General features: G+C 44.8%; 1 protein-coding gene and 1 pseudogene across 1 annotated transcript; one reads left to right on the top strand and one right to left on the bottom strand.

Moving 5' to 3' along the window:
* Positions 1-5,472, top strand: LOC144283023 (large ribosomal subunit protein eL15 pseudogene; annotated as a pseudogene).
* On the bottom strand, positions 5,404-27,631 carry LOC144283649 (uncharacterized). Its single transcript, XM_077848033.1, has 3 exons — positions 27,339-27,631; positions 7,521-8,100; positions 5,404-7,245 (listed from the first exon to the last, which is right to left on the bottom strand). The coding sequence occupies exons 2-3, from the start codon at positions 8,037-8,039 to the stop codon at positions 6,673-6,675; spliced, it is 1,092 nt and encodes a 363-aa protein (XP_077704159.1). The 5' UTR covers positions 8,040-8,100; positions 27,339-27,631; the 3' UTR covers positions 5,404-6,672.
* Between the last annotated feature and the right edge of the window lie 51 nt (positions 27,632-27,682).

Below are 27,682 nucleotides of genomic sequence, written 5' to 3'. Positions count from 1 at the left end.
ATGGGCACTTACAAGTGCGTTGAGGAGCTATGGAGGAAGAAGGGGTCCAGTGCAATAATGCACTTTCTTCTTAGGATGCGGGGCTGCCAGTACCACCAGCTCTCTGCTCCACAGGGCCCCCCACCCCACTAGGCGGAGTAAGGCATGTGGACTGAGGTACAAAGCCAAGCAAGGGTATGTCACATATCAGACTTGCGTAGGTCATGGTGGCCACCAACGCCCAGCCCCGTACAGATTCTTTGAGGCTACCCTCAGCGATCCATTCCATAAAGCCATCAGAAGAAATCCTGACACCCAGTGGATCACCAGACCCATCCACCAGCACAGGGAGATGCAAGGGCTGACAGCTGCAGGCGGCCACAGCCGTGGCCTTAGAAGGGGTCACAAGTTTTACAACACTGTTGGAGGCTCTCGCCACTCTGGCATGGAGAAGGTGCAACACCCTCTAGCTCCACCTGCTGATATATGTAATATTTGCGAAGTTCTTTTTTTTTTTAAGATTTTTATTTATTTATTCATAAGAGACATAGAGAAAGAAAGAGGCAGAGACACAGGCAGAGGGAGAAGCAGGCTCCCTGTGGGAGCCCGATGCAGGACTTGATCCCAGGACGCTGGGATCAGACCCTGAGTCAAAGATAGATGCTCAACTGCTAAGCCACCCAGGTGCCCCATGTTTGTAAAATTCTTACCTAATAATTTAGGACAGTAAAAAAAGAAAAAAGACACCTTTAAAAATATATGCTGTTGATTCATTAGCATTGAACTCCTGGCCAACCACACTGCGTTCAGACCTGGACAAAGCTTCTCTAGTGCAGGTATTTTCCCTGTAAGGCTCCTTGCGACCTTCTTGCATGAAGGACCATTAGCCGGCCCGTCAGGACCATGCCTGCACACCGTTTTAAGTAGCAGATAAATGAAAAGCACAAAAATGCCAAAAAACGTGGCCCTAAATAGATCACAGAAAGGACACTTGTCTTAAGTATGGAAGCTGAAGAAAGACCACAGAGCTGTCACCTTGTCCAGCCTCAGCTGGGAAGGGGTGCTGGGCACTCCCATTTCTCATCCCTCCGCATGTCTGCAAATGACCCCAAAGGCGCTGTGAGTATCGACTTTGGGGTTACAGGTACATTTTAGCAGGGAGGCAAGTTCACAAATTCAGAATCCATGAATAATGACGATCAATGGTACTTAATATCTTTTTAACTTAAATATTCTTTCTTATAATTTAAATACTTTCATTCTAGGTAGTGGTTTTGATGAAATCAGGGTTTAATAGTGCAGGATGTATTTTTTTTTTCTGGCAGATGTTGATTTAAATACATTGCTGTTAAAATTAAATTGTTGGTCTCTGTACCTCCCCCAAATCATCTCCTGCACCCCCATGGGTGCACAGAGCTCAGGAGTCAGCAATCCTTGGAGGCCGGGTTTTGTGGACATCAGGGGTTTGCTCTGCGGGTGGGCTGGCCTTCCAGATCCCAGGAACCCCTTCTCTCCTGGGGCTTCTGTTGGAGTCATTCATTTGTTCCAGGATTACTGGGCTCAGAGGGACTTCTCTTCCATAGTCCACTCAGCAGAAGCTGAGTTTATCCTTCCCTTGCTAATAAAGAAACTGCTCGTGTTCAATGTGGATTGATTCAAATAAGAGAGTTCAGCAACTTTCCAAATCCACCAACTTCTTCCTGTGTGGTTAAATGTTCCCATATTTGATGAACACGGAGACAGGAAATGACAAACGATTTGGATATTACCCTGAAAGCTATTTGCGTGCTTTAAAAATCTTAATACGAGTTTTCTCCAATATATTTTTCATAACTTTGTGGAAAGCAAGAATGATTTCTGTGAAAGAGCTGGTTTGGAGGCAAAAACCTCATTTAAATCGTCGAGTACACTGTAAATCAGTTTTAAGTGCCACCTGGCATTTGTATTTTAAGATGTGCAGAGTTGATAACGTTGCAAAGATTCTTTGATGATACAATAATCACAAGGATGTAAATTGATTTCCTTCAGTGCAATGCCCCTCAATAGCATATGAGCTTTTAAACTGGCCTCTCTGCCGTGATGGATCGGACTACATTTTCCCACAATTTGTGGACATCAGATGAATTTTTTAATAGATAAGGCTAGATATTTGTTAGTTGAGAGGTGGAGACGATTTAAGCCAAACCCAAAGACCACATGCATAAATTTTATTAGCATTGAAACTGTGTTCGATGCTCAGAAACTGGTTTCTTCTTTGGTATGTGTCCCCCGCCACCACACGCCTTTTTTTAAAAAAACTTCAGCTTTATCGAGGTGTCATTGACAAATAAAGTTCTGAGATATTTAAAGCTTAATTTTTAAAGCATAATATTTAAAGTATATTTAAAGATAATGAAAGCGTTCCCCAGTCTCGCTAACCAGCACATCCATCACCTCACAGATTTCTCTTTGTGTGTGCGTGAGAACACTGCCGTTCTACTCTCCTAGCAGATTTCAGCTGTGCAATACAGGGTCACCGTGTTTTACACTAGATCCTCAGACTTCATTCATTGCATAGCTGAAAGTTTGTACCCTTTTCCCAATCTCTCCTCATTTCTCCCGACCCCCAGGCCCTGACAACCACTTTTTTACTCTGTTTCTGTGAGTTTGACTTTTCTTTTTAGATTCCACATGTAAGGGATAGCATGCGGCAATGTCATGTTTGTCTTTCTCTGTCTGGCTTCTTTCTTTTCTTTCTTTTTTTTTTTTTTTCTTTTCTTTCTTTTTTTAAAAAAATATTTTATTTATTTATTCATGAGAGACACACACGGGGGGTGGGGGCAGAGACACAGGCAGAGGGAGAAGCAGGCTCCATGCAGGGAGCCCGATGTGGGACTTGATCCTGGATCCCAGGATCAGGCCCTGAGCCCAAGGCAGGCACTCAACCGCTGAGCCACCCAGGTGTCCCTGTCTGGCTTATTTCACTCAGCATAACGCTGTCAAGGTCCATCCATGTCGTGGCAAGGGGCTGAATTTTCCTCTTTCTCAGAGCTGAATAATATTCCATCGTATACGCGCATCACGTCTTCTTTCAGCCACCGATGGACACAGTTGTTCCCATATCTCTGCGATTGCGCACAATGCTGCAATGGACGTGGGAGGGTGGGCATCTCTCTGACATCTCGTTTCACTTCCTTTGGATATATATACCCAGGCCTAGAATTGCCCAATCATATGATAATTCTATCTGAAAATTTCTGAGGAAGCTCTACGCTGTTTTCCACGGTGGCTGCACCATTTCACGTTCCCACCAACAATGCGCAAGGGTTGGCCCTTCCCCCACTTCCTCACCAACACTTGTTATCTCTTTTGTCTTTGTGTTGATAGCGGTTCTGGTGAGAAGGGGTGAGAAGTGACATGTCACAATGGGCTTGATTTGAATTTTCCTAATGGTTCATAATGTTGAGCACTTTTTCACGTGCCTGTTGGCCATCTCTTCTTTGGAAAGATGTTCGGTTCCTCTGCCAATGTTTTATGGGATTTGTTGTTGCTATTGAGTTGTATGCGTTCAGTGTATTTTGGCTATTAATCCATTTTCAGATAAATGATTCACTGATATTTTTTTTTCCCCATTTGACCGGTTGCCTTTTCATTTTGTGGATGGTTTCCTTTGCTGTGCAGAAGCGGTCCAGTTTGATATGGTCTCACTTGTTTATTTTTGCTTTTATTGCCTTTTTTAAATGTCAAATTAAAAAAAAATCATTGCTAAGACCGATATCAAGGATCTTACCCCACCCCCTGCCTGCCCCCATATTTTCTTTTTTTTTTTTCCATATTTACTTTTAGGAGTTTAATGGATTCAGGTTTTACACTCACTTCTTTAATCAATTTTGAGTTGATTTTTGTGTATGGTGTAAGCTAGCAGTCCAGTTTTACACTTTTTTAATATGATCTGGGGTTTCTTAACACCATTAATTGAAGAGACTGTCCTTTCCTCATTGTATATTATTGGTTCCTTTGTCATAAATTAATTGACCCTATATGCATGGGCTTATTTCTGAGCTCTCTAGCTTGTTCCAGAGTCCTTCATTGTGTTTTCTGACAGGTATTAATGTCCATGTCTGGGTTTCTTCTTTTGTAATGTTTCCCCAGTTAATGACTTCAGGAGAGGAAAAGAAAAGTTGCTATAAATATAATTGATAGTCCAATTCACTAGCCCTCCTCACCAGGAGGGACCCTCCCACTCTGAATGTGGATTCCAGATGAAGCGACAGTCTGTGGTCTCGGTACTTTATCACCCCATAGAGTCTTTCAGGATGATTCTGCTTCCCTTGGCTTTACAGCACCTGGCTTCAGTCTCTGGTTTTATCCCATGATGGTGACAATAGGTTTTGGTCTTCACAGAGTACACCTTCTGATGTACATTTAGCCTGCTTCATTCTGGAAACCACAACTTTCCCGCTAGGTAAGGCACAGCATGCTACTATGTTGCAGGCAGGTGATTGGTATATGATCCTCAGGCTTCATGATGGCCACGCGGCCTCCTGGAGTGGTCGGAGCCTCCTAAACCTCTGGGCCTGAATGTCCTCACCCATAGTCTAACAGAGAATGTAAGACTCATCCCTTTCTCTGTGTGCCACGATGTGAAAAGGCTGGGGAGCTCCACCTGGACCAAGGTTCATCATGGCCTTGGAAACCTTGAGGGGTCCTTCAGTACTTCTATCCTCAGGCACATTTGCTTGACTCTCTAGTACCTGGTGACTGCTCCCAAAAAAACTGGCCCATCTCTAGACTTTAGATTTGTTTCTTCCTGTGGCAGCAACTGACTAGATGTTCACCTAGCTCACTCCCCTCCTGGGTTAGACACAAAACACATTTCTCAGGCCCCTTTCACCTGCGTGGGCATGAAAGACCAGCTCTTGTTGATGGAATGTCAGTGGAAGTGGCGTGTCACTTCTGGGTCAAGGCCGCTAAGAGCCATGTGTCTTCTTCGCACTTTGCTCCTGCCTTCTCTCCCAGGAGTGTCCTTGGGCACAGCATGTGCTGGAGATGGTGGCTAGGTTCCTAGATGACCACATTTTGTCTGGTCATCCCACAACCTCTGAAATGAACTCTGATGTGGATGCAAAATAAATGCTTTGTGTTAAACCTTAATACTTCAGATTTATCCATTTTAACACCTGGCATTGTTTATGGTAATCAGTACAATTTCTTTGTCATAGACATTCATGGTGTTATGAGCTGAATTATGTCCCCAGCCTCTCAAATTTATGTGTCAAAGCCGCCAACACCAGTACCTGAGACTATAGCCATATTTGGAGCTAAGGTCCTTAAGGTGACTCATTAAAACGAGGCTGTAGGGTGGGCCCTAATCTAACATGACTCATGTTCTTAGGGGAAATACAAGAAGGGTTTAGTGTACAAGGGGACGATCATGTAGAGATGGCCACAGGGCAGTCCTCTACCAGCCACGGCAAGAGGTCTCTGAGGAAACCATCTCTACCAACACCTTGATCTTGGACTTGCAGCTTCCAGAATTATGAAACAATTTTTTCAAGATTTTATTTGTTTATTTGAGAGAGAGATATTGAAAGAGAGAAAGCATGAGCGGGAGGAGGCGCTGAGGGAGAGGGAGAAGCAGACCCTCTGCTGAGCAGAGAGCCTGATGCTGGGCTCGATCCCAGGACCTTGAGATCATGACCTGAGCAGAAGGCAGATGCATAACCGACTGAGCCACCCAGGAGCCCATAAATTTTTTAATTGTATTTTTACTTTTTTAAAATTAGTTTTACTTTTTAATAAATTTCCGTTTCTTAAACCACCTGTTTGTAGGATTTTGTTATGGCAGCCCTACCAAACCAACACATATGGTCAGGTCTTCTCATGTATAGCCCTCATGTATTATCCTGTTTCCTTCTTATTTCCCCAAAGATTTGCTTGTACTTTTAACCTGTGAGCAACTGTGGGTCCTCAAAGATGCCAGTGTCCCTGGCTTTGTCTCTGCCAGAGGTATCTTTCATCACCTGCGATCAACGTTGGTAGTTCTCGTGTGACTCCAAATACACCCGTATTGCTTTTGCATGGTATTTTCCACACTCCGCAATTGTCTTGGTCACAGAGTTTTATTTGAAACTCTTCACCGGGGGCTGCCCTGGATTTGAATTTAGCCTATTCCTAGGCCCCACGGGGGGTTAGGTGGATCGAATGAACACAAGCTCCAAATATTTTTGCATCACTTCTCAACCTCTGCCCTCAAAGCCTGTCACTAATAAAACTGTTATATTATAGGTTTCTCTGACAAATCTACCTCTGGAGACAGAGCATGAGTAGCCCTGCCTGGTGTGCAAGCGCGGGCTCAGCGGAATTGTGCATCTCCTTTGCCACGCTGGAGTCAGGGCCTGCCTATGGAATCTTCCGGCTGGTCTGATTGTGGCAGCTGTCACGTTGAGCCAAAACCAAGTTCTGCTGATGGAAGCAAGACGCCTGGCCCTGGGCAGCCCATAAAACCCAAGATACCACCTTGCAAAAGTTTTGCTCTAGCTCAGAGCTTTCGAATAGGCAACCACTCCACTGATAGATGGAGTTTCCAAAGTACACACAGGGCCACCTGCTTGGTTAAATGCAAGCTTTTTTTTTTTTTTTTTTTTCCTGTTCGGCTTGGAGAATTTGTTTAACACAGCTCCCTCTACTGGGCTGTTCGTCACCCTGAAGTTTTCAGTGTCCCTCAAACTGTAGGAGAAAAGAACCCGTGTGGCTACCAACTGAGGAACCCAGCTGAGAGAATCCAGAAGGAGTGGGTGTTGTCTGATGTGAGAACCCTGAGGGGGGCGTGCGTGGGACCCTCTGGGGCTTTGCCAGTCCTTTCTGAGTGGTCGGCCACCTTAGATCCCTCTTTGCACTGCAGCAACTTGTCGTCTGAGAAAGAAGGGGCGGTAATTCTGACTGGCCTCCCAAGAGGCCAGGGATGATACAGTGACAGCCTTTTCTTCCAGGGACAAGTATGATCCTGAGCTCAGTTCCTCGGGAAGCCAACAAGCATGAGGAACACCAGGGCAAAGGTGTTCCAGAAAGGGGACCCAAAACACATTGACAAAAGTGGCCCTTCCAAGATAGAGACGGACCCAAAGGAAGGCAGGCATCCGGAAGAGTCTCATCTGGGACCTCGGTGGCAACTCCGGTCTTGGACCAGAGGCTGCCCTGCCACCTACGTTTAAGAAGAAGGACAATCCAGATTTCATCCTGTGTGTTCTTCTTTTTCTCCTGCTGCCGACGTGGGTCAATAGGAAGCTGTGAAACAGGGGACGAGGTTGTGAAAATCCCTGAAAAAGTGCCTCCTCCCTCTGCAGAGCTCGGGGTCACCCTGGTCCCCGTCCAGCACGTGGAGTGGACCACCGCGGCAGGTCCACCCCGTTGCAAACCTCTTCACGTCCACCTTCCCTGTCCCAGGAATCAGATCAGTGGAGAGCAAGATGACCATGCCGATGAGGGCGAGGCCGGAGAGCGAGGCCTTACATCTGTAAGCCAAGTGGATGTTCCAATTTCTCCTCTCTTGCTCAACTTACCCAGCCACGAGCGGCACCTTCCCGGCAAAGGCCTGCTTCTATGAAGTTTATGGCACGGAGGAGCAGAACGGAAGGGTCCCCACCAGGAAATGGCTGAGTCACACTGCCACGGTTCCCTCTCCTGAACTCAGCATCAGCTAAGTCATCTGTCCTCCCCTGGGAGATGAATAATGGGCTGGCCAGAGCCCAGGAGTGGTAGTCTAGGGAAGGTCTCCACAGGGAAAGAAGCAGCAAGAGAAAGAGAGTGTCCCCAACAACCTCCTCTGGAAGCCTCTGTAAATCCCTACCCTCCCTCCTTCCCTCTGAGGGGCCAGCCTGGGCACACTCGGGCACAATCATGCACATCGCCAGGACCTCCCACGAGGGGGTCAGGAGCCCCCCACCCCACCCCAGGGCTTCCAAGCTTGCGGTTACATCTATGGCTTCCCTTATCATTCTGAACCACATTGTTTTCTTTTCATCTCCTGCATTAGAGCTTGAACTTCTGAAATGCAAGACAGTATTGCATTCTTTCTCCATGCATCTCCACACCCCTTGTGCCTTGTACGTAGTAGATGCTCAAGAAATGTTCCCAGGATGGCTGGATAAAACAAACGAATAGAGAATAAAATTGTGGGAACCCAGAGAGTTAGGGATTTTTTTTTCTAGAAATAAATGAAGGCTTTGACTTGGTCCGTGGACAAGACAGCCTCAGGCCTGGGGGTTATCTTAGAGCTACCATGGAACGAACCAGCCTCACAGAGGCCACCAGAGTGAACACGACTGGCTCTGAACCAAATTCCTCAGAATGCCAGTGTTTTGAGGATCCATCAGTACCCCCACGGTATCTCCACAGCCTGGCTCGAGCCAATCAGCCTGAGTGCAGACCTCTCCTTTGGCTCCTGTGAGGTCTCTCTCAGCTCTCCGTATGCTCCCCCTGCTTCCTACCCTAAGTCCTCAAGGCTGCAGGCCTTCTAGACTCTCTCTAGAGACCTGGTTTGAGGATCTCCAACTTGGAGGAGTAGAAGATTCTCTCGAGACCGAAGTATAACTACTAATAAAACAAGAGCTAAATATTCACCTATTACGTATTCATACTTTTTTGTTGTTGTTGGCCTGGTATAGACTTAAATTGCATCGTGCCCGGAAGATACTGGTTGGATAATTAATTGGTCAGTATCTTATGTTTAACTACATTGGTAACAGGCAGAGTAGCTTAGACTTTGAAAGAAGGAAGGCTGTGGAAAAAGAGGTTCTATAAGACCTACTGGTTTTTTCCCTGGGATACGTGATGCAGAGGCTAAGACATGAAAACCAGCCCAACAGACTGAGGTCTGTGTTCCACCTCGGTGCATCCTTGACAGGTCCTCTAACTGCTCTCAACCAGAGTTTACTGTTCGGTAATCTGGAGATAATAATTGCATCTAGCTCATAGGACTGCTCAATGGGGATTAGATAAAATAAAACATAAAATGCTTAGCGGGCTATCAGGCACATGGTAAACTTTTAACATAAATGTTTTTCTGAATTGTAGATGTTGTTTTTGTTATTTTTATGAGTTGAGATTCTGGGGGAGCGCAGGCGGCCGGGCGGGGGGGTTGGGGGGAGATTATCATAGGTTTTCCGGGGCCTGTGTGGGAGGAGTAGAGCCCAGGCAGGGTGACCCCGTGCTGTGTCAGAGATCTGCACGTCTCCAGATGTTCACAAGTGGAATGGTTTTCTGCAGAAGGAAGACGAGCTATAAATGGGGGTCAAAGAAACTCGCAGGGCCTCCCAGAAAGAGCTAGGAGCAGGGTGGTTCCATCACCAAATCCAGCTCGAAAAGAAACCCTGACAGAGGAGGCTTGTGCTCTTTCCTGGAAAGTTTGCTCTCGGGATCTCACTCCAAGTCCATCCTACCAAGAAGAGGAGAGAAAGAGACCCCCCGTCGGGCCCTCTCGTGTCTCCTGCTTGGCCAGCCCAGCTGTCCCTCAGGCCCTGCTTCCTGCCTCACTGGTGAGAGGAGACATGTCCTTTGGCCCAGGGGTCCTCAAAGGTCGTAGAGGGACGCCTTGTGTCCGGCCTGTCAGGGAGAGTAAACCCTGAGGGGAAAGGTCCTGGGGACACAGGAGAGTGAGGTCCGCAGGTGTGGTCACCGAGCAAGCAGCTCACCCACCCTGGGGACCATGAGGGGTGACCCAGAAGCTGGAGTGTTGGGGTCGGGGAGTTGGTGAGGGAGGGTGGAGCCTGTGGGCTATTTTAGGCCAGGCCTAGAACTGGAGTCAATGGAGGTTTTGTTTATGTAACATGTGCAGAAGGCCCTTTGGAGAAAATAACCCTGGGTCTGCAGGCCGGGCTACAGGGAGCAGGGGTGCGGCTGGGAGCTTCCTGTTGTTCTTGGCCGGGCTGCCCGGCTGTTTGTTTGGCTCCTCTCTCAGAGCCCTTGGCTTCCGTGCTGCTGGCTCCTTCCAGTGTCTTCGGCTCCCTTCCTACAGGGCAGCACAGCAGGATTGCTCCCCCAGAGGTGGTGACTCAGGCCCTGTGCCCAGAGAACCGCCCCACCTCCACCCCTCAGGGTGTCCTTGGGCACACCCCCTTAGCCGAGCCAGTTCACTTGCACATCTAGGGTGGTTAGGGAAGGGCGCCTGGCCTGACGTCACCCGGGCTTGGGTCTGAATCCAGCCAAATTCCCGGGGTTGTTTCTGACGTGCAAAAATGTATATAAATATGTGAGCAATGACTGATATGTGTTCATTCCCCACTACACACCAGGCTCGCTCAAGGGTGTTAAGACTGTATGGTTATCTTTTTGAACCACAGATTCCCTTGGTAGACCAGGTATGGTCTAAATGTTTGTGTCCCTCCAAAATTCATGTGTTGAAATCCTAACCCCCAAAGGTGACTGAGAGGTACTGGGAGGTGGGGCCTTTGCGAGGTACTTAGGTCAGAGGGAGGGTGGAGCCCTTACGAATGGGATTAGTGCCCTTGTAGGAGAAGCTCCTGAGAGATCCTGGCCTCTTCCTCTATGTGAGGACGCTGCAAGGACAGAACAGGGCGCTCACGGGACCATCCTGGCTCCTGGTCTCAGACTTCCAGCCTCCAGAACTGTGAGAATGAGCTTTTTATAGTTTATAAGCCACCCAGTCTGTGATTCTGTGTAGCAGCCTGAATGGACTCAGACAATTAAGAAGGGGAAGAAGGCCTATTTTTTCCCATTTAAGTCAAATTTACATGCACAAAAATGTATAAATCTTAAATGGACAGTTTGATAAATCTGTTTCCCTAGGTATCCACCCATGCAGCTGTTACTCGGATCCAGATACAGAGTATTCCCATTACCCTGGGGTGAAAAGTCTCTCTGTCCCTTTCTAGTCTCCAGCCTACTTATACATCATCTGCGTGTGTGAGTTGGCTTGCAGATGGCTGTCCTCTTGCTGTGTGTTCACAGACCGTTGTGCGTATCTGTAGAGGGAGCAGACACTCCTCTTATGTCCTATGGTCCTATCGGGTCAGGACCCCGCCCTTATGAAATCATTTAACCATAATTACTTCTATAAAGCTTCTATCTCCAAATGCAGCCACCTTGGGAGGTTAGGGGTTTACCATGAGAATTTGGGGGGAATGCCACTTGGTCCATAGCACTGCCAACCATACCCTGGCTGGTAACTGCCACTTCTCTCATAATACCTCAAAACTGCAAGCAACCCAAATGTCCATCAACACAAAAATGGATAAGCAAACTCTGGGATGCCAATACAATGGGATGCTGTACTGCAATGAAACATGGAGCCTGCTTCTCCCTCTGCCTTGTCCCTGCCTCTCTCTCTCTCTCTCTCTCTGTCTCTCATGAACAAATAAATAAAATCTTAAAAAAAAAAAAAAAAGAACGGGCTTCTCATACGTAGGACCCATTCTGAGCATTCCTCTGAGCGAGTCATGAACGAAACAAAACAACAAAGGACTTCAGGAACTTGTGAATTTTGATCTCTGTCTGGGCTTTTCCACAGGTTGGTTCATTCAGACCAAGTTTAATTATCCCCTCATGTTTGAAAGCAAAATTTCAAGTCTTTCAGGATTTTGCTTACACACGGACAATCCTCCCACTTTGGGGTAGTGACAGAGACCCCAGCTCACAGCCTGAGTGGTTTCCAGCAGAGCCTTGTTAATATGAAACATAGCTTTCTTGGGGGAGAAATCGACTTTGAATTTGGATTTTTCTGTTGTTTTCATTGAAGAACACTAGGTTAGCCAATTGGCTAAGGAAAAAAACCAGTTGTTTCAAATTAGTTGTGATTTTGCATTAAGCCAATATTGGCTTAACAGGTTTTACCCAAGATGTTTTTCTATACATAGGATGTCTCGCTAAGTCCTGGAAAGATTGTGGTAGATTTCCACATCCATCATTACTTGGCCTTGTGCTTCATAAAATATCACAGTAAGTTTATTTTTAACAGTTTTGCTGCCAGTTTGGGTTAAACTAATAGGCTAAAGTGTTTTTATTAAAAATTATTTCTTTTTAGGCAAGGAGTTTTGATTCACTCAAATAATAGATTTCAAAGTGAAGGCAGCTAAGACGTGAGGTCTGAGATAATAAGCCGGACAGCTCCTAGCTCTGCAAAATGCAGTGGCTCCCAGGCCATAGGTGGGGTATTTTGTTCCCAGAGATTCCCCCCCACCTTTTTTTGTTTAAATGGTTTATTTATTTATTTGAGAGAGAGATACAGAGAGAGAGAGAACAAGTGAGCAGTGGGAAGGGGCAGAGAGAGAGGGAGAGAATCTTAAGCAGACTCTGTTTGGAGCACAGAGTCCAACATGGGGCTTGAGCCCATGACCTTAAGATCATGACCTGAGCCAAAATCAAGAGTCAGATGCTCAACCATCTGCGACACCCCGGTGCCCTGCTCCTGGAGGCTTCATTCTGATTTCTCTGAGTCTGGTTTTTGCCTACAGGTCTTGCTTGCCTGATGTCGCAATTTGCTTCTGTTTTGTGTGTGTGTGTGCTAGAAGGATATCAAAATGGACAAAAGCAGAGAAACTAGTGAAGTGAAGAAGGGCCTGTATGGTAACATCAGAGAGACCCGGGTTTGAGTCCTATATCAAAGGACTCAAGCCGTGTGAGCTCAGGAGGCTTACTTAAACTTTCCAGATCAAAGTCTCATCATCCATAAAGTGAGGATGGTAATGCCTACCTCTGAGCATTGATAAGAATTTAGAAATAATATCTGTGGAGTGCCTGCATACAGTAGTTGATTCATTCAAAAAAATTTTTTTTGCCTGAAATATGTATTGATCATGTGTCAGAAACTTTAACAGCAGGAACAGGATGGTGACCACAATGATCTGTGCCCTCATGGAGTGTAAAGTTGTTCAGTAGATAGCCACTATTCCAATTGGTACATGAAAGATACTCAGTGTCACTAATCATCAAGGAAATGAAAAATCGAACCCATAATAAAATATCAACTCACACCTATTAGGGTAAAATGATAGATAGATAGATAGATAGATAGATAGATAGATACCACATATTGGTAAGAAGATGAAGAAATTGGGACTCCTGTATACCATTGGTGTAAACTGATGCAGCCACAATGGAAGACAGTACGGCAGTTCCCCAAAAAATTAACAAGAGAACTACCACATGATCCAGCAATCTCACTTCTGGGTATTTATTCAAAAGACTTAAAATCAGGATCTTGAAGAGATTTTCATACTCCCATGTTCCTTGCAACATTATTAACAGTAGCCAAAATGTGGAAACAATCTAAATATTCACTGCTGGATGAATGGATAGAGAAAACGTGGTTTATCCATACAATGGAATATTATTCAGGCTTAAAAAAGAAGGCGATCCTACAGTATGCAACACCATGGATGGACCTTGAGGACATTATGCTAAGTGAAATAATCCAGCCACAGAAGGACAAATGCTACATGATGTCATGCATATGAAGAATCAAAGCAGTCAGACTCGTAGAGAGAATAGAATGGTGATTACCAGCGGCTGAGGAGAGGTGGAAACAGGGAGCTGTTATTCAATAAACATAAAATTTCACTTAATACAAGATGAATAAGTTCTAGAGATTTGCTGTACAACATGATGCCTACAGTTCACAATGCTGCACAGTCCTTGGAAGTTGTTAATAGGGTAAATCTCATCCTAAGGGTTCCTCCTACCATAAAAAATGAAAAAAAAAAAGAAAGAAAGAAATGTGGATGACAGTAATGTTTGCATAACTCTGTACATTTAAATTCATTAAAATTCATTGCATTTTATGGTATGTAAGGGATACCTCAATAAAGCTGTTTTCAAAAAAACTGTGGAATATTATTCAGCGTTAAAAAGAAATGAGCTATCAAGCCATGGAAACATAGGGAGGAACCTTAAAGGCGTATTACGAAGTGAAAGAAGATGATCCTAAAAGGCTACATCCTATATAATTTCAACGATACGACATTCTGGGAAAGGCCATACTGTGGTGGTTGCCAGAGAGTAGGGATAAATAGGCGGGGCGGGGTGGGGGGTTGTCTAGGGCAGTGGAATTATGTTTGATGCCGGTGGATGCCTGCCATTCTACATTTGTCAAAACCCATAGAATGTACGGCACTAAGGTAAATGATGGACTTTGGGCAATCATGTTGTGTCGATGTAGCTCCTCGGAACAAACGTGCCGCTCTGGTGAGTGTTGTTGGTAATTGGGGAGTTCTCCATGTGTGGGGGCAGGAGGTCCATGGGAGATCCCCGCCCCTTCCTCTTAATTCTATGGTAAACCTGAAATTGCTATGAAAAATGAAGTCTTAAAAAAAAACCCTGAAGGGCCCCATCTCTTTCAAGTCTGTTGAGTATCACCCCTGCCTTCCCAAACTTCCTTTGCCTGTTCTGGTTTTTCCCTCCTAATCACCTTCTGATACACTATATAGTTTATTTACCATATCTAATCAATTCTAAATTGTGTGAATTTTTCCTCCCACACTCTAAGGTACATACAATCAGGAAGTGTTTTATGACTGATAGCGATTAGTGGCATTCTTCCTACCTGTCTTTAGTGGCACATGGATCTTGTAGGGTAGCCACCCTAGAGATGGTAAGCTACGGTGTTGTTATTGTTTCTTTTTCCTTCTTTCTTTCTTTATCTTATTCATGAGATACAAGGAATGAAAGAGAGAGAGAGTGACAGAGAGAGAGGCAGATGGAGAAGCAGGCTCCCTTGGAGAGGCCAATGCGGGACTCGATCCCAGGACCCTGGGATCACGACCTGAGCTGAAGGCAGACGCTCAACCACTGAGCCCCCCAGGTGCCCTGTGCTATTGCTTCTTGTCTGTTTCCCCCTCCAAAACATCAGCTCCAGGAGGATAGGAGCCTTAATTTTGTTTGCTGCCTTGCGTTAAGTGCCTAGAATAGTCTGGTATGGAGTCAGACCTCAGTGAACATTTGTCAAATAAACTGACAATAAAACAAAGAGGCTGAAGTCAAATGACAAGAGGAGTTATTTCTTCACTGTTCCATCCACCAGACACTGGGAAAAGAGCCCAGTTAAGAAGAATGTTAGTAGGTCAGCAGGGCTCATCCTCCAGGGTAAAGAAGAGACCTGCAGAGGCCTTTTGGGAAGGTTGAAAAGAAGGTGACTAGGGCTAGCTCATTCCCAGAATCTGCTGCCCAAACTGGCTCTCCACCCAAGCACTAATTGGTGACATTCCCTAGAGATGTTGAGAGTAGCCCACACTTGTAGGAAAAGTGGGTAGAGTAGCACCCCCACTGCCACCCCCATTCCTTGGCCAATTAATCTCTTTTCAACACTCCCCAGTGGTCCAGGAATCACCTGTCCCCCAAAAGCAGGCTCGGTTTTTTGGTTTTGCTTGCCAATCTTTGCGTTGGCTCCCGTGAGCATGACCTGGAGGCCCCTGAACTCGGGTGGGGTTGGGGGGGCTGGTGATTTCCTGGCCACTCTGGAAGGGCTGCTCCGCATTCATTACTGTTGGCCTCGGGGCAAGACTTGCACCAGGCCTGGGCGTTTGTGCCTGGGAATAGTTAATTTCCTCGTTAGACGGAGCCCGTGCTCTGGTTCACATTAACGTCCACCGACCCTGTCACAGACTGCCTCTTTGTTTTCCATCAGTTTCAGGGGACAAATCTTATATTGTCCCTTCTCTTGCCAGCCCTCTAGAAGGGATTGAAGGGTCAGGGAGCTGAGGAGACCCATTTGGGGAACGAGGAAACTTCCCATAGACTGGAGACCCCTTCACTCTTTCTCTCTGGACCACTCATCCATTAGGCATAGCACCTGGGGCCCCTTTTCAGGGCCCACACCATGGTCTCATGACTTTTAAAATCAGAAGGAAAATAAATAAGCTTTAAGGGTTAAAAATGCTTTTATTTTTATCTTACCGCAGGGGGGAAAAAAAGCAAACAGAAAATTCTAGGGTCTAGGAATATCTATCACATTTTGCCTAAAATAACAAATGAATAAAGTGTTGAAGTATTTAAAGTTACACCAGGATATTATTAGAATATTCTATGAGGAAGAGGCCTACAAAGGTCACGTTGCCACCCTACTTGTTACCAGGTTAGAGAAGTGATCTTGTCATGGCGTGAGAAGTCTAATGGATGAGGAATGTTCGCGCTGTGGCAAATGAGCCAGGAGAATTTTTAAGGAAAGGTGCAAGGTGGGAGAAACATTTCTCGAGGGCCACTCTGCTCTGTTTGGTGCTGGACATTTTAGGTACATTTTTTCACTGAGGCCTTACAACTCTGAAAGGTCAAATAATCACCCACTTTCACAGTAAGTTTAAGACACTGCTCACTACCTGCCCCCCCCAACATCTCACTGTATCTTTCGCTTTCTTAGAAAAATTAATCCACATATTCATAAATCCTTCCCAATTAGCTTATCTAAATATTGTTTTGGGATCTGTTTTAAAATGCCTTTTCTTTTTTGATCTTTAAATTAGAACCAGAAAGATGGGGTTTGACAGCCAGAGGCCTAACTTAGGTTCTGAACAAGTTTTGGCTGTATTCTAAAGATACACCTAGGTTCTGGGGGTACTTGATTACCTGAGGCAGCCTGCCTTGAAAATGTATAGTTTTTATTTAATTTTTTTTTTTTGAGAAAACATGTTTCAAATGCCCAAACATAATTTAAAAAACAATTTCACAATCAGATTTTGGTTATGTTGGCCTCCATGCAAACACCCACGCTGTCTTCAAAATGTGGCCTACGGGCCATTTAATTAGGAAAAACAGAAAACAAAGTTTGCCCACTGGAAACAGAATCCTGCAAAATCTGGCCCTAGGAAAACAAACAGTACCGGCTTCAGGAGCTCTGGTTTCTTGATTGGACAACTTGGTTCATTCGTTGATTCAGTGCCTTTGAGTGCCTGCTGTGTTATGTGCTGGGCACTGTGCTAGCAGCTGGGGATTAAAGCATAAATGGAAGTTGTCCCACATCTCAAGTCATTCCCAGTCTAGTGGAGACAACCATCCTGGGCCGAGGCACCACAGCCTTTCGTTTGGACGGTTCCAGAGGCTTCTTAACTGATCTCCATACATCCAGCCTAGTCCTCCATTCTGCACCAGACAGAGAAATCCCTTCAGACACATGTCAGAGCGTGCTCTTTCTCTGGGGAGCACTCTGTTGCTACTCTTTGACCTTCTCCTCTTTCTTTTCCCCTTGGGGATGGTGCGGTGAACATATTGGCCTTCTTGCTTTTTCCAAAGCAGGCCAGGCCCACTCCCACGTTCGTGGCTCTTCACTTGCTATTTTGTAAGCAGGAATGCTCATCCAGTAGGGGTCCACATGGTTCGCTCTTCCGTCAAGAGTTTATACAGACATCATTTCCCCGATTGCCCTATTTGATACTGTAGCTCCCACTCCAAGCCTCCATTCACCTCTTCCCAGAATTATTTTATTCCATTTCATTCCCCATAATCTAACAACACTGTGTGTTTTACTTACTTTCATTGTCTGTCTCCCCTTTTCTACTTAAGAACAAATATTTTGACCGTCTTATATCCAATTGTATCCCTAGTCCTTGGAATAGTGCCTAGCATGTATAGTTGCTCAATATGAATTAATTTATTTTTTGACAAAAGGAGACATTCATGGCAAGCAAAGAAACAAATGCTACACAGGTATAGTGGTGTTTTGAGAACACAGAGGAAAATCCTTATAGACATTCAAAAGCTCATTGCTTAATCTCAGAGGATAAGTAGCACGTAGCTAGGTGAAGAAAAAGGGATGGTACTCGAGTAGAAGAAACAGTGTTAAGGAAAAGAGTGTGCCTATTTGGGAACTGCAAGTCGATTTGGTACAACAGGAGGAAAGGATGCATATGGAGAGGGTGGTGGCAAGAAACAAAGATGGAAATGTAAACCAACTCCAGCTCATGTCCAGCTAAGGAATGTTGACTTCCTCCTTCAGATGATGGGAGCTATTAAAAGCTATTAAGCAGAAGAGAGATATGATTGGATTTATGATTGTTTGAAAAGGAGAGAAAGAGAGACAGAGCAAAACCATGAGTCTAGGGAGATGCAGAGGGAGGGATGCAGCAGGGACCCCAACACAGGGCTCCATCCCAGGACTCTGGGATCATGACCTGAGCTGAAGGCAGACGCTTAACTGCCTGAGTCACTTAGACACCCCTGGAGTTACGTTTTAAAAAGACCTCTGGAGGGATCCCTGGGTGGCGCAGCTGTTTGGCGCCTGCCTTTGGCCTGGGGCGCGATCCTGGAGACCCGGGATCGAATCCCACGTCGGGCTCCCTGCATGGAGCCTGCTTCTCCCTCTGCCTGTGTCTCTGCCTCTCTGTCTCTCTCTGTGTGACTATCATGAATAAATAAATAAAATCTTTAAAAAAAATAAAATAAAATAAAAAGACCTCTGGGGAAAGAACTGGGGGAAGCTGGGAAGAAGGGCTTCAGAGATTGCTTCAGTAAAACTGCTGAAGATGGCTGAGCCAAGCGGCAGTGACTGAGTGTGGCAAGGGGAGGGATTTAAGGGATACATTAACTGGACATTTGCAAATATCTTCTCCCATTCCACTGGTTGTCTTTTAGTTTTTGTTGACTGTTTACTTTGCTGTGTAAAAACTTTTTATCTTCATAAATCCTAATAGTTCATCTTTGTTTTTGTTTCCCTTGCCTTTGGAGGCGTGCCTAGCAAGAAGTGGCTGCAGCCGAGGTCATAGAGGTTGCTGCCTGCCTTCCCCTCTAGGATTTTGATGGATTCCTGTCTCACATTTAGGTCTCTCTTCTGTTTTGAGTTTCTATTCTTATGATGTAAGAAAGTGGTCCAGTTTCATTCTTCTGCATGTGGCTTTTTAATGTTCCCGACACCACTTGTTGAAGAGATGAGTTGACAATAGAGTTGAGGGCCTATTTCTGGGTTCTTTATTCTGTTCCATTGATCTGTGTGCCTGTTTTTGTGCCAGTACAATACTGTCTCAATGACTACAGCTTTGTAATACTACTTGAAGCCAAGCATTGTGATGCCTCTAGCTTCAGTTTTCTTTTTTAATATAGCTTTGGCTATTTGGGGTCTTTCTCAGTTCCATACAAATTTTAGGATTTTTTTTATTCTAACTCTGTGAAAGACACTAATGGCATTTTGCTAGGGATTGCATTGAATGTGTAGATTGCTTTGGATAGCATAGACATTTTAACAATAATTGTTTTTTCAATGCATGAGCATGGAATGTTTTTTCCATTTCTTTGTGTCATCTTCAATTTCTCTCATGAGTGTTCTATAGTTTTCAGTATACAGTTCCTTCACCTCTTTGGTTAAGTTTATTCTTAGGCATCTTATGTGTTTGGGTGCAATTGTAAATGGGATCGATTCCTTGATTTCTCATTCTTCTGCCTCATTGTTAGTGTATAGAAATGCAACTGACTTCTGTGCATTGATTTTATAGCCTACAACTTTGCTGAACTCCTTTATAAGTTCTAGCGATTTTAAGGGCTAGTATCCAAAATCTATAAAGAACTTATCAAACTCAAAAAACAAATAATCCTGTTGAGAAATGGACAGAAGACATAAACAGACATTACTCCAAAGAAGGCATATAAATGGCCAGCAGACACATAAAAAATTGCTCCACATCACTCTGCATCAGGGAAATACAAATCAAAACCACAATAAGATACCACCTCACACCAGTCAGAATAGCTAAAATTAAACAACTCAGGAAACAACAGATATCTGCGAGGATGTGGAGAAAGGGGAACCCTCTTACACTGTTGGTGAGAATGCAAACTGGTGCAGCCACTCTGGAAAGCCATATGGAGGTTCCTCAAAAAAGTTAAAAATAGAACTACCCTATGACTCATCAATTGCACAACTAGGTACTATTCAAAGGATAAACATATAGTGATTCAAAGGGGACATGCAGGCAGCCCGGGTGGCTCAGTGGTTTAGCGCCCCCTTCAGCCCAGGGTGTGATCCTGGAAACCCAGGATTGAGTCCCAAGTCAAGCTCCCTCCATGGAGCCTGCTTCTCCCTCTGCCTGTCTCTCTCTCTCTCTCTGTGTCTCTCATGAATACATGAATAAGTAAATAAAATCTTAAAAAAAGGAGGGAGGACATGCACCACAGTGTTTATAGAAGCAATGTCCATAATAGCCAAAATATGGGGAGAACCCAGATGTCCATCAACGGATGAATGGAAAGATTATTTATATATATAAATATACATATTATATATATATAAATGGAATATTTCTCAGCCATCAGAAAGAATGAAATCTTGTCATTTTCAATGATATGGATGGAACTAGAGGGTATTATGCTAAGCAAAATTAGTCAATCAGAAAAAGACAAATACCATATGATTTCCCTCATATGTGGAATTTAAAAAACAAAACAGATGAACATAGGGGAAGGGAAGGAAAAATAAAGTAAGATGAAAATTGAGAGGGAGGCAAACCATGAGAGACACTGAACTCTAGGAAACAAACTGAGGGTTGCTGGAGGGGAGAGAGGTTAGGGAATGGGGTAATTGGGTGATGGACAATAAGGAGGGCACTTGATGTAATGAGCACTGGGTGTTATATGCAACGGATCAATCACTAAATTCTACCCCTGAAGCTAATAATATATAATACATTAACTACATTGAATTTAAGTAAAGAATTTTTAAAAAGAGAGATATCAAGTAGCAGATTCTCGAAGATTTAACGAGGGGGTTGTCTAGCTTGAGCAGAAAAAGACTTGAATGATTCCCCCAAGTGTTTTTGGGGTAATTGAGGTAAATATATAATTTCATTCAACAAATACTTATTAAGAACCTACTACATACTAGGCATGACTCTAGGCACTGGAAATATGGCTTTGAACAAAATAGAGAAAGCCCAAGTGAAAGAGATTGTCAGTAAGTAAACAAAGAGATAGTATATAATTTTGGATTGTAATACGCCTTATGATAAAACATAAAGCATGGTAAAAAGATGGAGAAGAATGTTAATTTTATGCAGGAGTCAGGTGGCAGTTCTCTGAAGAGGTGATGTTAGAACTCAGGAAAGCTCTGTAAAGACCCAGAAGGAAAGATACCCAGGGAGAGGGGCATAAAGAAGCTGAGACTGAAAGAAGAGATGCTTGTTTGACAAACAAGGAGAAGGTCACTAAGTTAAGTCATAGGATATCAGGGCGTAGGCAGGAGCTAGATTCTTACAAATTCCACCATGACGGTGACATTCAAAGTATGATGGGAAGCCAGGAGGTGGCTTTGAGCAATTTGACTTTTGTTGTTCCTGTTGAAATGCTGGATGTAGAGCACAGAATGAATTTCAGAGGTGCAAGAATGAAAGCAGTAGTCTGAGCAAAAGACAATGATGGTGGAAAGTCAGGTTACAGCAGCAAAAATGTTGAGAAGTAGATCACTTTTTGTTCCATACGAAGGTAGAAAAATCAGGATTTGCGATGGATTGAATGTGGGGAAAAAAAGAAATCAAGAATCACTCCTAGGTTCTTCACCTGAGGAAATATGTGAATGTTAGCACTCTTTACTGAGGTTAAGAAGCTTTGGACAAGATTAGGTTCTAAGGCAACTGAGGAGGGAATCAAAGGTTTTGTTTCAGGCGTATTTAGCATTCAAGAGGAAATATGGTAAGACAGCTAGCTGCACAGATCCAGAGCTCATAGGGAAGGTTTGGGTTGAGATAAAATTTTCAAGGTGTTTGACATTATGATTTTGAAAGAGATCGCCACCCCAGGGAGCCGAATCTAGTGGGAAAGAGAAGGTGGTCTAGAGTTGATGCTTATTCACTCAAGATAATAGTGGTTGAGTGGAGAAGGAGGAGAAGCCAATGAAAGAAAAAGAAGGGTTGGGAAGATATATTTGAGAGGTTGGTGTTCCAAATGCCAATTGAAGAAATTGTTTCAAGGAGTGATCCTCCATGCCCATTGCTGCTGAGAATTCTCCTGAGAGGAGACCTGAGAATTGATCACTGGACACAGCAAGGTGTAACATCAGGACTATAGATGATTCTCACAAACATCTTTACTTTAAAGGGTACAGAAAGATGGAATGAGAGCTGGATGGGGATGAGAGGCCAAGGGGATTTTACTTTGTTTTGTTCCTGCAACATATTTATGTACAGATGGAAATTATTCAATAGAGAAAGGAAATATAACAACACAGGGGACAGAGGGGGTGAATTGTAGGACTCAAACCCTTGCCTACGCAGGAGGGATGAAATACAGAGCACAGTGGAGGGGGTTGTCTTAGGGATGGGTGCCATCCCACCTGCTGGTAGAGGAGAAATGGCAAAACAAGGGGCACGGGTGCTTGATCCTACCAGGAGTCCTCTCTAGTTGTTTTTATATCCTCGGGAAAATATTCAGCTGAGAGTGAGGAAGTGAAAAGGATGTAGGAATTTTGAGAAGCCACAAGGTCAGGAGAGTAAGTTGGATAGCAGATGTCTTAGGATTGCCAGACCATGGTGAATGCTCAGCTAAGATATTTTTTACTTTATCCTTAAACTTTATCCAGTTTTTCTGAGATGTAACTGACACGTACTATTATATATAAGTTCAAGGTGTATGATGGTCATTGATACACTTATCTATTGTGAAGTGATTACCACACTAGTGTTAGTTAACACTGACATCGTGTCATAGAATTACCATTTCTTTTTTGTGGTGAGAGCATCTGAGAGCATCTCTCTTAGGGACTTTTAACAATTGGTAACTCTAGTCACCAAGCTATAGAGTAGATCGCCAGAGCTTACTCATCTTGTAACTGGAAGTTTGTATCCTCTGACTGATATCTCCTGTTCCCCATACCCAGCACTAGCAACCTCCATCCTACTCTATTTCTTTTTTTCCTTTTTTAAATGAAATGTTTTATTATATTACTTGCAAATTGGTAGTTCCAAATTACCTCCAAAAACATTTATTGTCAGCATCAACAATAAATTAAGTGGATAAGGCAACAAGACAACTATGGGGAAGGGTAGCTTAAACTAGATACATTCGGTTTCCTAATAAAATGGGGGGGAGAGATTGTTATTCCATATTCACATAGCCCTGTATACCTTCCTTTTCTTTAACCATATCTGATCATCCTCTGCCAATTGCACAGTGTGCAAAAGGAAGAGCCAGCAGATATTGAGAAGTTTTCATATTCTCACCACCCTCCATGCTCTGTTTCTATGAGTTGGGCTCTTTTAGATTCTACATATAAGTGAGACTGTACCACATTTGTCTTCCTGCATCTGACTTATCTCACTTTAGTATATGCCCTCAAGATCCACCAGGTTGTTGCAAATGGCAGGATTTCCTTCTTTCTCATGACTGAATAACATGGAGCCTAATTTAAAGTGTAATCAGGCAGTCTGGTTGCGTGTTCAGCTTCAGCCAGTTTAGCCACAGGAGGGCAGGTAGGAAGTAGGCAGAGAAGAGCAAAGGATGTTGCTTTGGAGGGGGGAATCACGTTGTAGGTGGGAAGACAGAGAGCTCAACCTGGCCTGTGTTCTGTTTCAGATATCTAAGGAAGTACAGGTAAGACTGGTAGACAGTTGGAGAGGAGGAGTCACACTGTAAATAAAGGTTTGGGAATCACTCATTGATCAACATTTGCACACAGTGTGTCCTGTGTGACAGACACGGTTGCAAATCCTGAGATGTGGTAGTGAAGACACAACAGAATCTCTAGCCTCACGTCAGTGAGGAAATTTATCATGTGTAGCTCAGAGGTATCCACAGACGGGGGATACGCAACCCAGAGATGTGTAAGACGATCTTTGGGTATGTGGGTGGGAAATATTTGAACTTCCACTTACATATTTCTTATAATCCTTAATATCTGCCTTTATAGGTGTCTTATTAGGTTTATAATATGTTACTACCGCAGTACATATATCATCACATAACAAATATGTATATGTCGGAAGGTGCATGCTCAGCGTTATTTACTGATGGAGGTGCTTGATGGAAAACGTTTGGAAACCACTAGCCATGTGTGAGATAGCAGAGAAAGAGAGATTGTAGTTAAGCACCCCTAAAACTGACACTGTCGAAGATGTATATAAGGAGTTAGATGAGTTTTCTGCAGGGCACAGCCCCTGAATTATCCCACCCTGTGTTGAGAATTAAAATTCCTAAGCGATGAGCCTTCTATAAATGGGACACGATAAGAATGTCAAGGAGAGCTTTAACATGATTGTAATGTTGAAAAACAGGACAATCTGCCATTTGGCAGAGGCAAGGTTAGGTTGGTGAGGCAGGCTGTGGAGGAGTGTGGTCCTTGCAGGACCCCACTGATTTGACAGAGAGGATCGCACCGTGGGACCCTCTAGTGACTTGGAACTGCAAGCATCAATGGGTGTCTGAAGAATGAGCTGTGAAGCTGGAATTATAATAATCTCTTTATGCAAGGAGTTGGCTAGAGGAAGGGTGAATCATAGCCTTGCATCTACAAACAGAGGGGTGACGGCCCGCCCAGAGTTGTAGCACAAGGAGAGCTGGAGAATGTGTCAGCATTTCCAGCTCACATCGTGGGAGAGGGTGCCTGAGGAGCAGATGTGAACATTTTGGTTTCTGCGGTTGGTATTTTCCTATAGTGGAGAAGAGTGACTCACAGGGTCCCCCCAGGCTGATGGAAATCACGCTGGAGAGGCAGCCCGGAGTAGTGGAAAGTTACTCCGGGTATCATTAGCACCAGTGTTTACAGGTTAGGACCTCGAAGCTCAGAGAGAGGCTAAGTAAGCAGCTCAGAGTCACCAGCTGATACGTGGTGGAGCTGTAACTCAAAGACAGTGTCACCTAACTTAGAATGTCATGTTTTCTATATGATTTCACTCATATGTGGAATTTAAGAACCAAGACCAATGAGCAAAGGGAACCAAAAGAGAGAAAGATAAGCCAAGAAACAGACTCTTAGCTCTAGAGAACAAACCGATGGGAGGCGGGTCGGGGGATGGGTTAGATGGGTGATGGGGCTCGAGGAGGGCACCTGTGATGAGCACCAGGTGATAAAGGGAGGTGCTGGATCACTAGATTGTACACCCAACACTTACGTAACACTGGATGTTAATTCACTGGGATTAAAATGAAAACTTAATAAAAAATCCAAAGTTTTCTCTGTTATGTGGTAAGTTGAAGAAATGTCTTGGGAAAAGCACAAAGGACCCCCAAGGTGGTCAAAGAAGCAAGAATGCGTTCCCAAGGTTGCAGGTGAGCTGCTGTAATGAAGAGAACCAAGAATTACCAGACAGTGGCTTAAACAAGGTGGAACCATTTCTCTCACACACACGATGGTCTGAGCACAGGCCACTGAAGTAACAGCTCCCCTGTGTTGGGGATCAGAATCTTTCCAACTCTTGGCACTGCCGTCACTTTTGGTGTTGCCTTTATCTCCCCGGGTGGAGATGGCATTACTACCCACACATCCACTGGGTCTGCATTTCCTGCAGGAGGAAGAGAGAGAGAGAGAAGGGACCCCGGGTCTTCTAGGTGTGACCTGTCTCCGCACACCTTGCTTCTGCTCAGACCCTTGTCCAGAACTAGTCACAGGGCCACACGGAGTCATGAGGGGAGCTGAGGAATGCCTTCCTCCCAGGGAGACACGTGCCTCACTAAAACTCAGAGTCTCTTTTGAAAAGAAGAAAAGGGAGAATGGATGCGGAGAGGCAGCCAGCAGCCTCTGGCACAGAAAATCACAAGTGTTAGAACAAGAAAAAAAATGCACAGAGAAGGAAGGTTTAGACTACACTCAAGCAATGTTGGGGAGGGCGGTCAAGGCCTGGAGGGCAGTTTGGGCAAGGGCATAACAGGCAGGCCTCTTTTAAAGAAGAGTTTGGGGGACACCTGAGTGGCTCAGTGGTTGAATGTCTGTCTTTGGCTCAGGGCGTGATCCTGGAGACCCGGGATCGAGTCCCATATCGGGTTTCCTGCAAGGAGCCTGCTTCTCCCTCTGCCTGTGTCTCTGCCTCTTTCTGTGTCTCTCATGAATAAATAAAATCTAAGAAGAAGAAGAAGAAGAAGAAGAAGAAGAAGAAGAAGAAGAAGAAGAAGAAGAGCTTGTAACCAAGTTTGGCTGAAGAGTCTAGGAGCACACACAAAGGGAGTCCAAAAAACAAGATGAAAAATATTCGTCCCAGGCCGTCCATGTATCTACCAAGAAGAATTTGTGCCGCCTCCCAGTAGGCAAGGGATTGCAAGCGTGTGTACGGAAGGTCACGGTTGTTCTTAGCAGCAATTGTTCTAGCAGTTGTGTGCATACTGTGAACAGAGTAAGGCAGGGTAGGCAATGGGGAGGGGGGGTAACGGACAACCACTGGATGGGGAGTCAGGAGGCCTGGCTGCAAACCCCAGCCCTGCCACTAAGCAGCAACTGCAGACGGTGAGGAGTTTGGCCCTGGAGCTCCAGCCTCTGCATCCCCACCTCAGCCCCAGGACTCCCCAGCCATGCGGAAAAGCCAGAAAATACTCCATGGAGAGTGCTTGGCACATGCCCGGCACGCGGTGAGTATCAGCTTAACCGTTACTGCAAATAACTCTCTCTTCTTGCTAAAGGTTCCTTAGTTAAATGGGTTTCTCAGGTGTGTTTAGCTCTAAAATTCCCTGATTCTATGAGTATAATACACATGTTCAACACTGGCTGAGGAAATCTGAAAATAATATTTGAGAATGGGTTTCTTTCCATTAGGTAACATATTGCTATACAATATTGTTAAATTCACCCTTGCTCCCCCAGACCAAGTTGTAATGATTGGTTGATTAAAGAGAAAGAGAGGGGTGCCTGGGTGGCCCAGTCAGTTAAGCGACAGATTCTTGGTTTTAGCTCAGGTCAGGATCTCAGGGTCATGAGATCGAGCCTCATGTCAGGCTCCATGCTGGGTGTAAAGCCTGCTTAAGATTCTCTCTCTCCCACTCCCTTCTCTCTGTCCCTTCCCGCTCCTTCTCTAAAAAAAAAAAAAAAAAAAAAAAGGAGAGAGAATTACACTCAAAGTATATTTTACTTAATGCAAAAAAAAAAAAAAAAAAAGATACTAGCTTAGGGCCTTGAGGCAATAGCGCAGTCCAGCCACATGCTTCTGTCTTCTGTCTTAGAAAAGGGATGGAGACTCCAGGCAAACCCATTCACTTTCTGGAACAAATGGGATTCAGGTTCTTTCTCATGTTCTTTTAGGGAAGCTACTACAGAGGGCTCTAGGTCCAAATGCACGTCCTAGACAGCGTTTCTACTTCCTGGAGTGTTACTGGGGATGCTTGGATCCCAAGTTTGAGGGAGCAGGGCTCTGCAAAGGAGCTACACCTGTGTAGCTACAAAGGGACAGAGAGAAGGGGCCTAAGCAGCAGGTCTGAGAGGGTTCAGTCCATGTTACAGGTCATTTTGTCCCCTCCCCCCAACTCACTTCTTAAAATACCTCAGAATGTGACCTTGGTTGGAGATACGGTCTTTACAGAGGCGATCAAGTTAACGTGCAGCCACCAGCGCAGCCCTTCATCCAATACATCTGGTGTCCTTCTAGAAAGGGGAAAGTTGGAGACCGACACACCTGCAGGGAGCATGTCACGTGAGGATCAAGGCAGAGGTCAGGGTAATGAACCAAAAGATCGCCAGGAACACCACCAGAAACTCTGAGAGAGGCATGGAACACAGCCCTCGGAGGGAGCCAGCCCTGCCAGGGCCTTGATCTCAGGCTTCCAGCGTCCAGAGCTGAGACGACACCTCGTTGTGATGTAAGGCGTCAGGTCTGTGGTGCTTTTG

Source organism: Canis aureus, chromosome 14, assembly GCF_053574225.1.
Source record: "Canis aureus isolate CA01 chromosome 14, VMU_Caureus_v.1.0, whole genome shotgun sequence".
Classification (NCBI taxonomy): domain Eukaryota; kingdom Metazoa; phylum Chordata; class Mammalia; order Carnivora; family Canidae; genus Canis; species Canis aureus.
The sequence above is the reverse complement of the archived record's forward strand: the minus strand, read 5'-3'. Positions and strand labels throughout refer to the sequence as shown.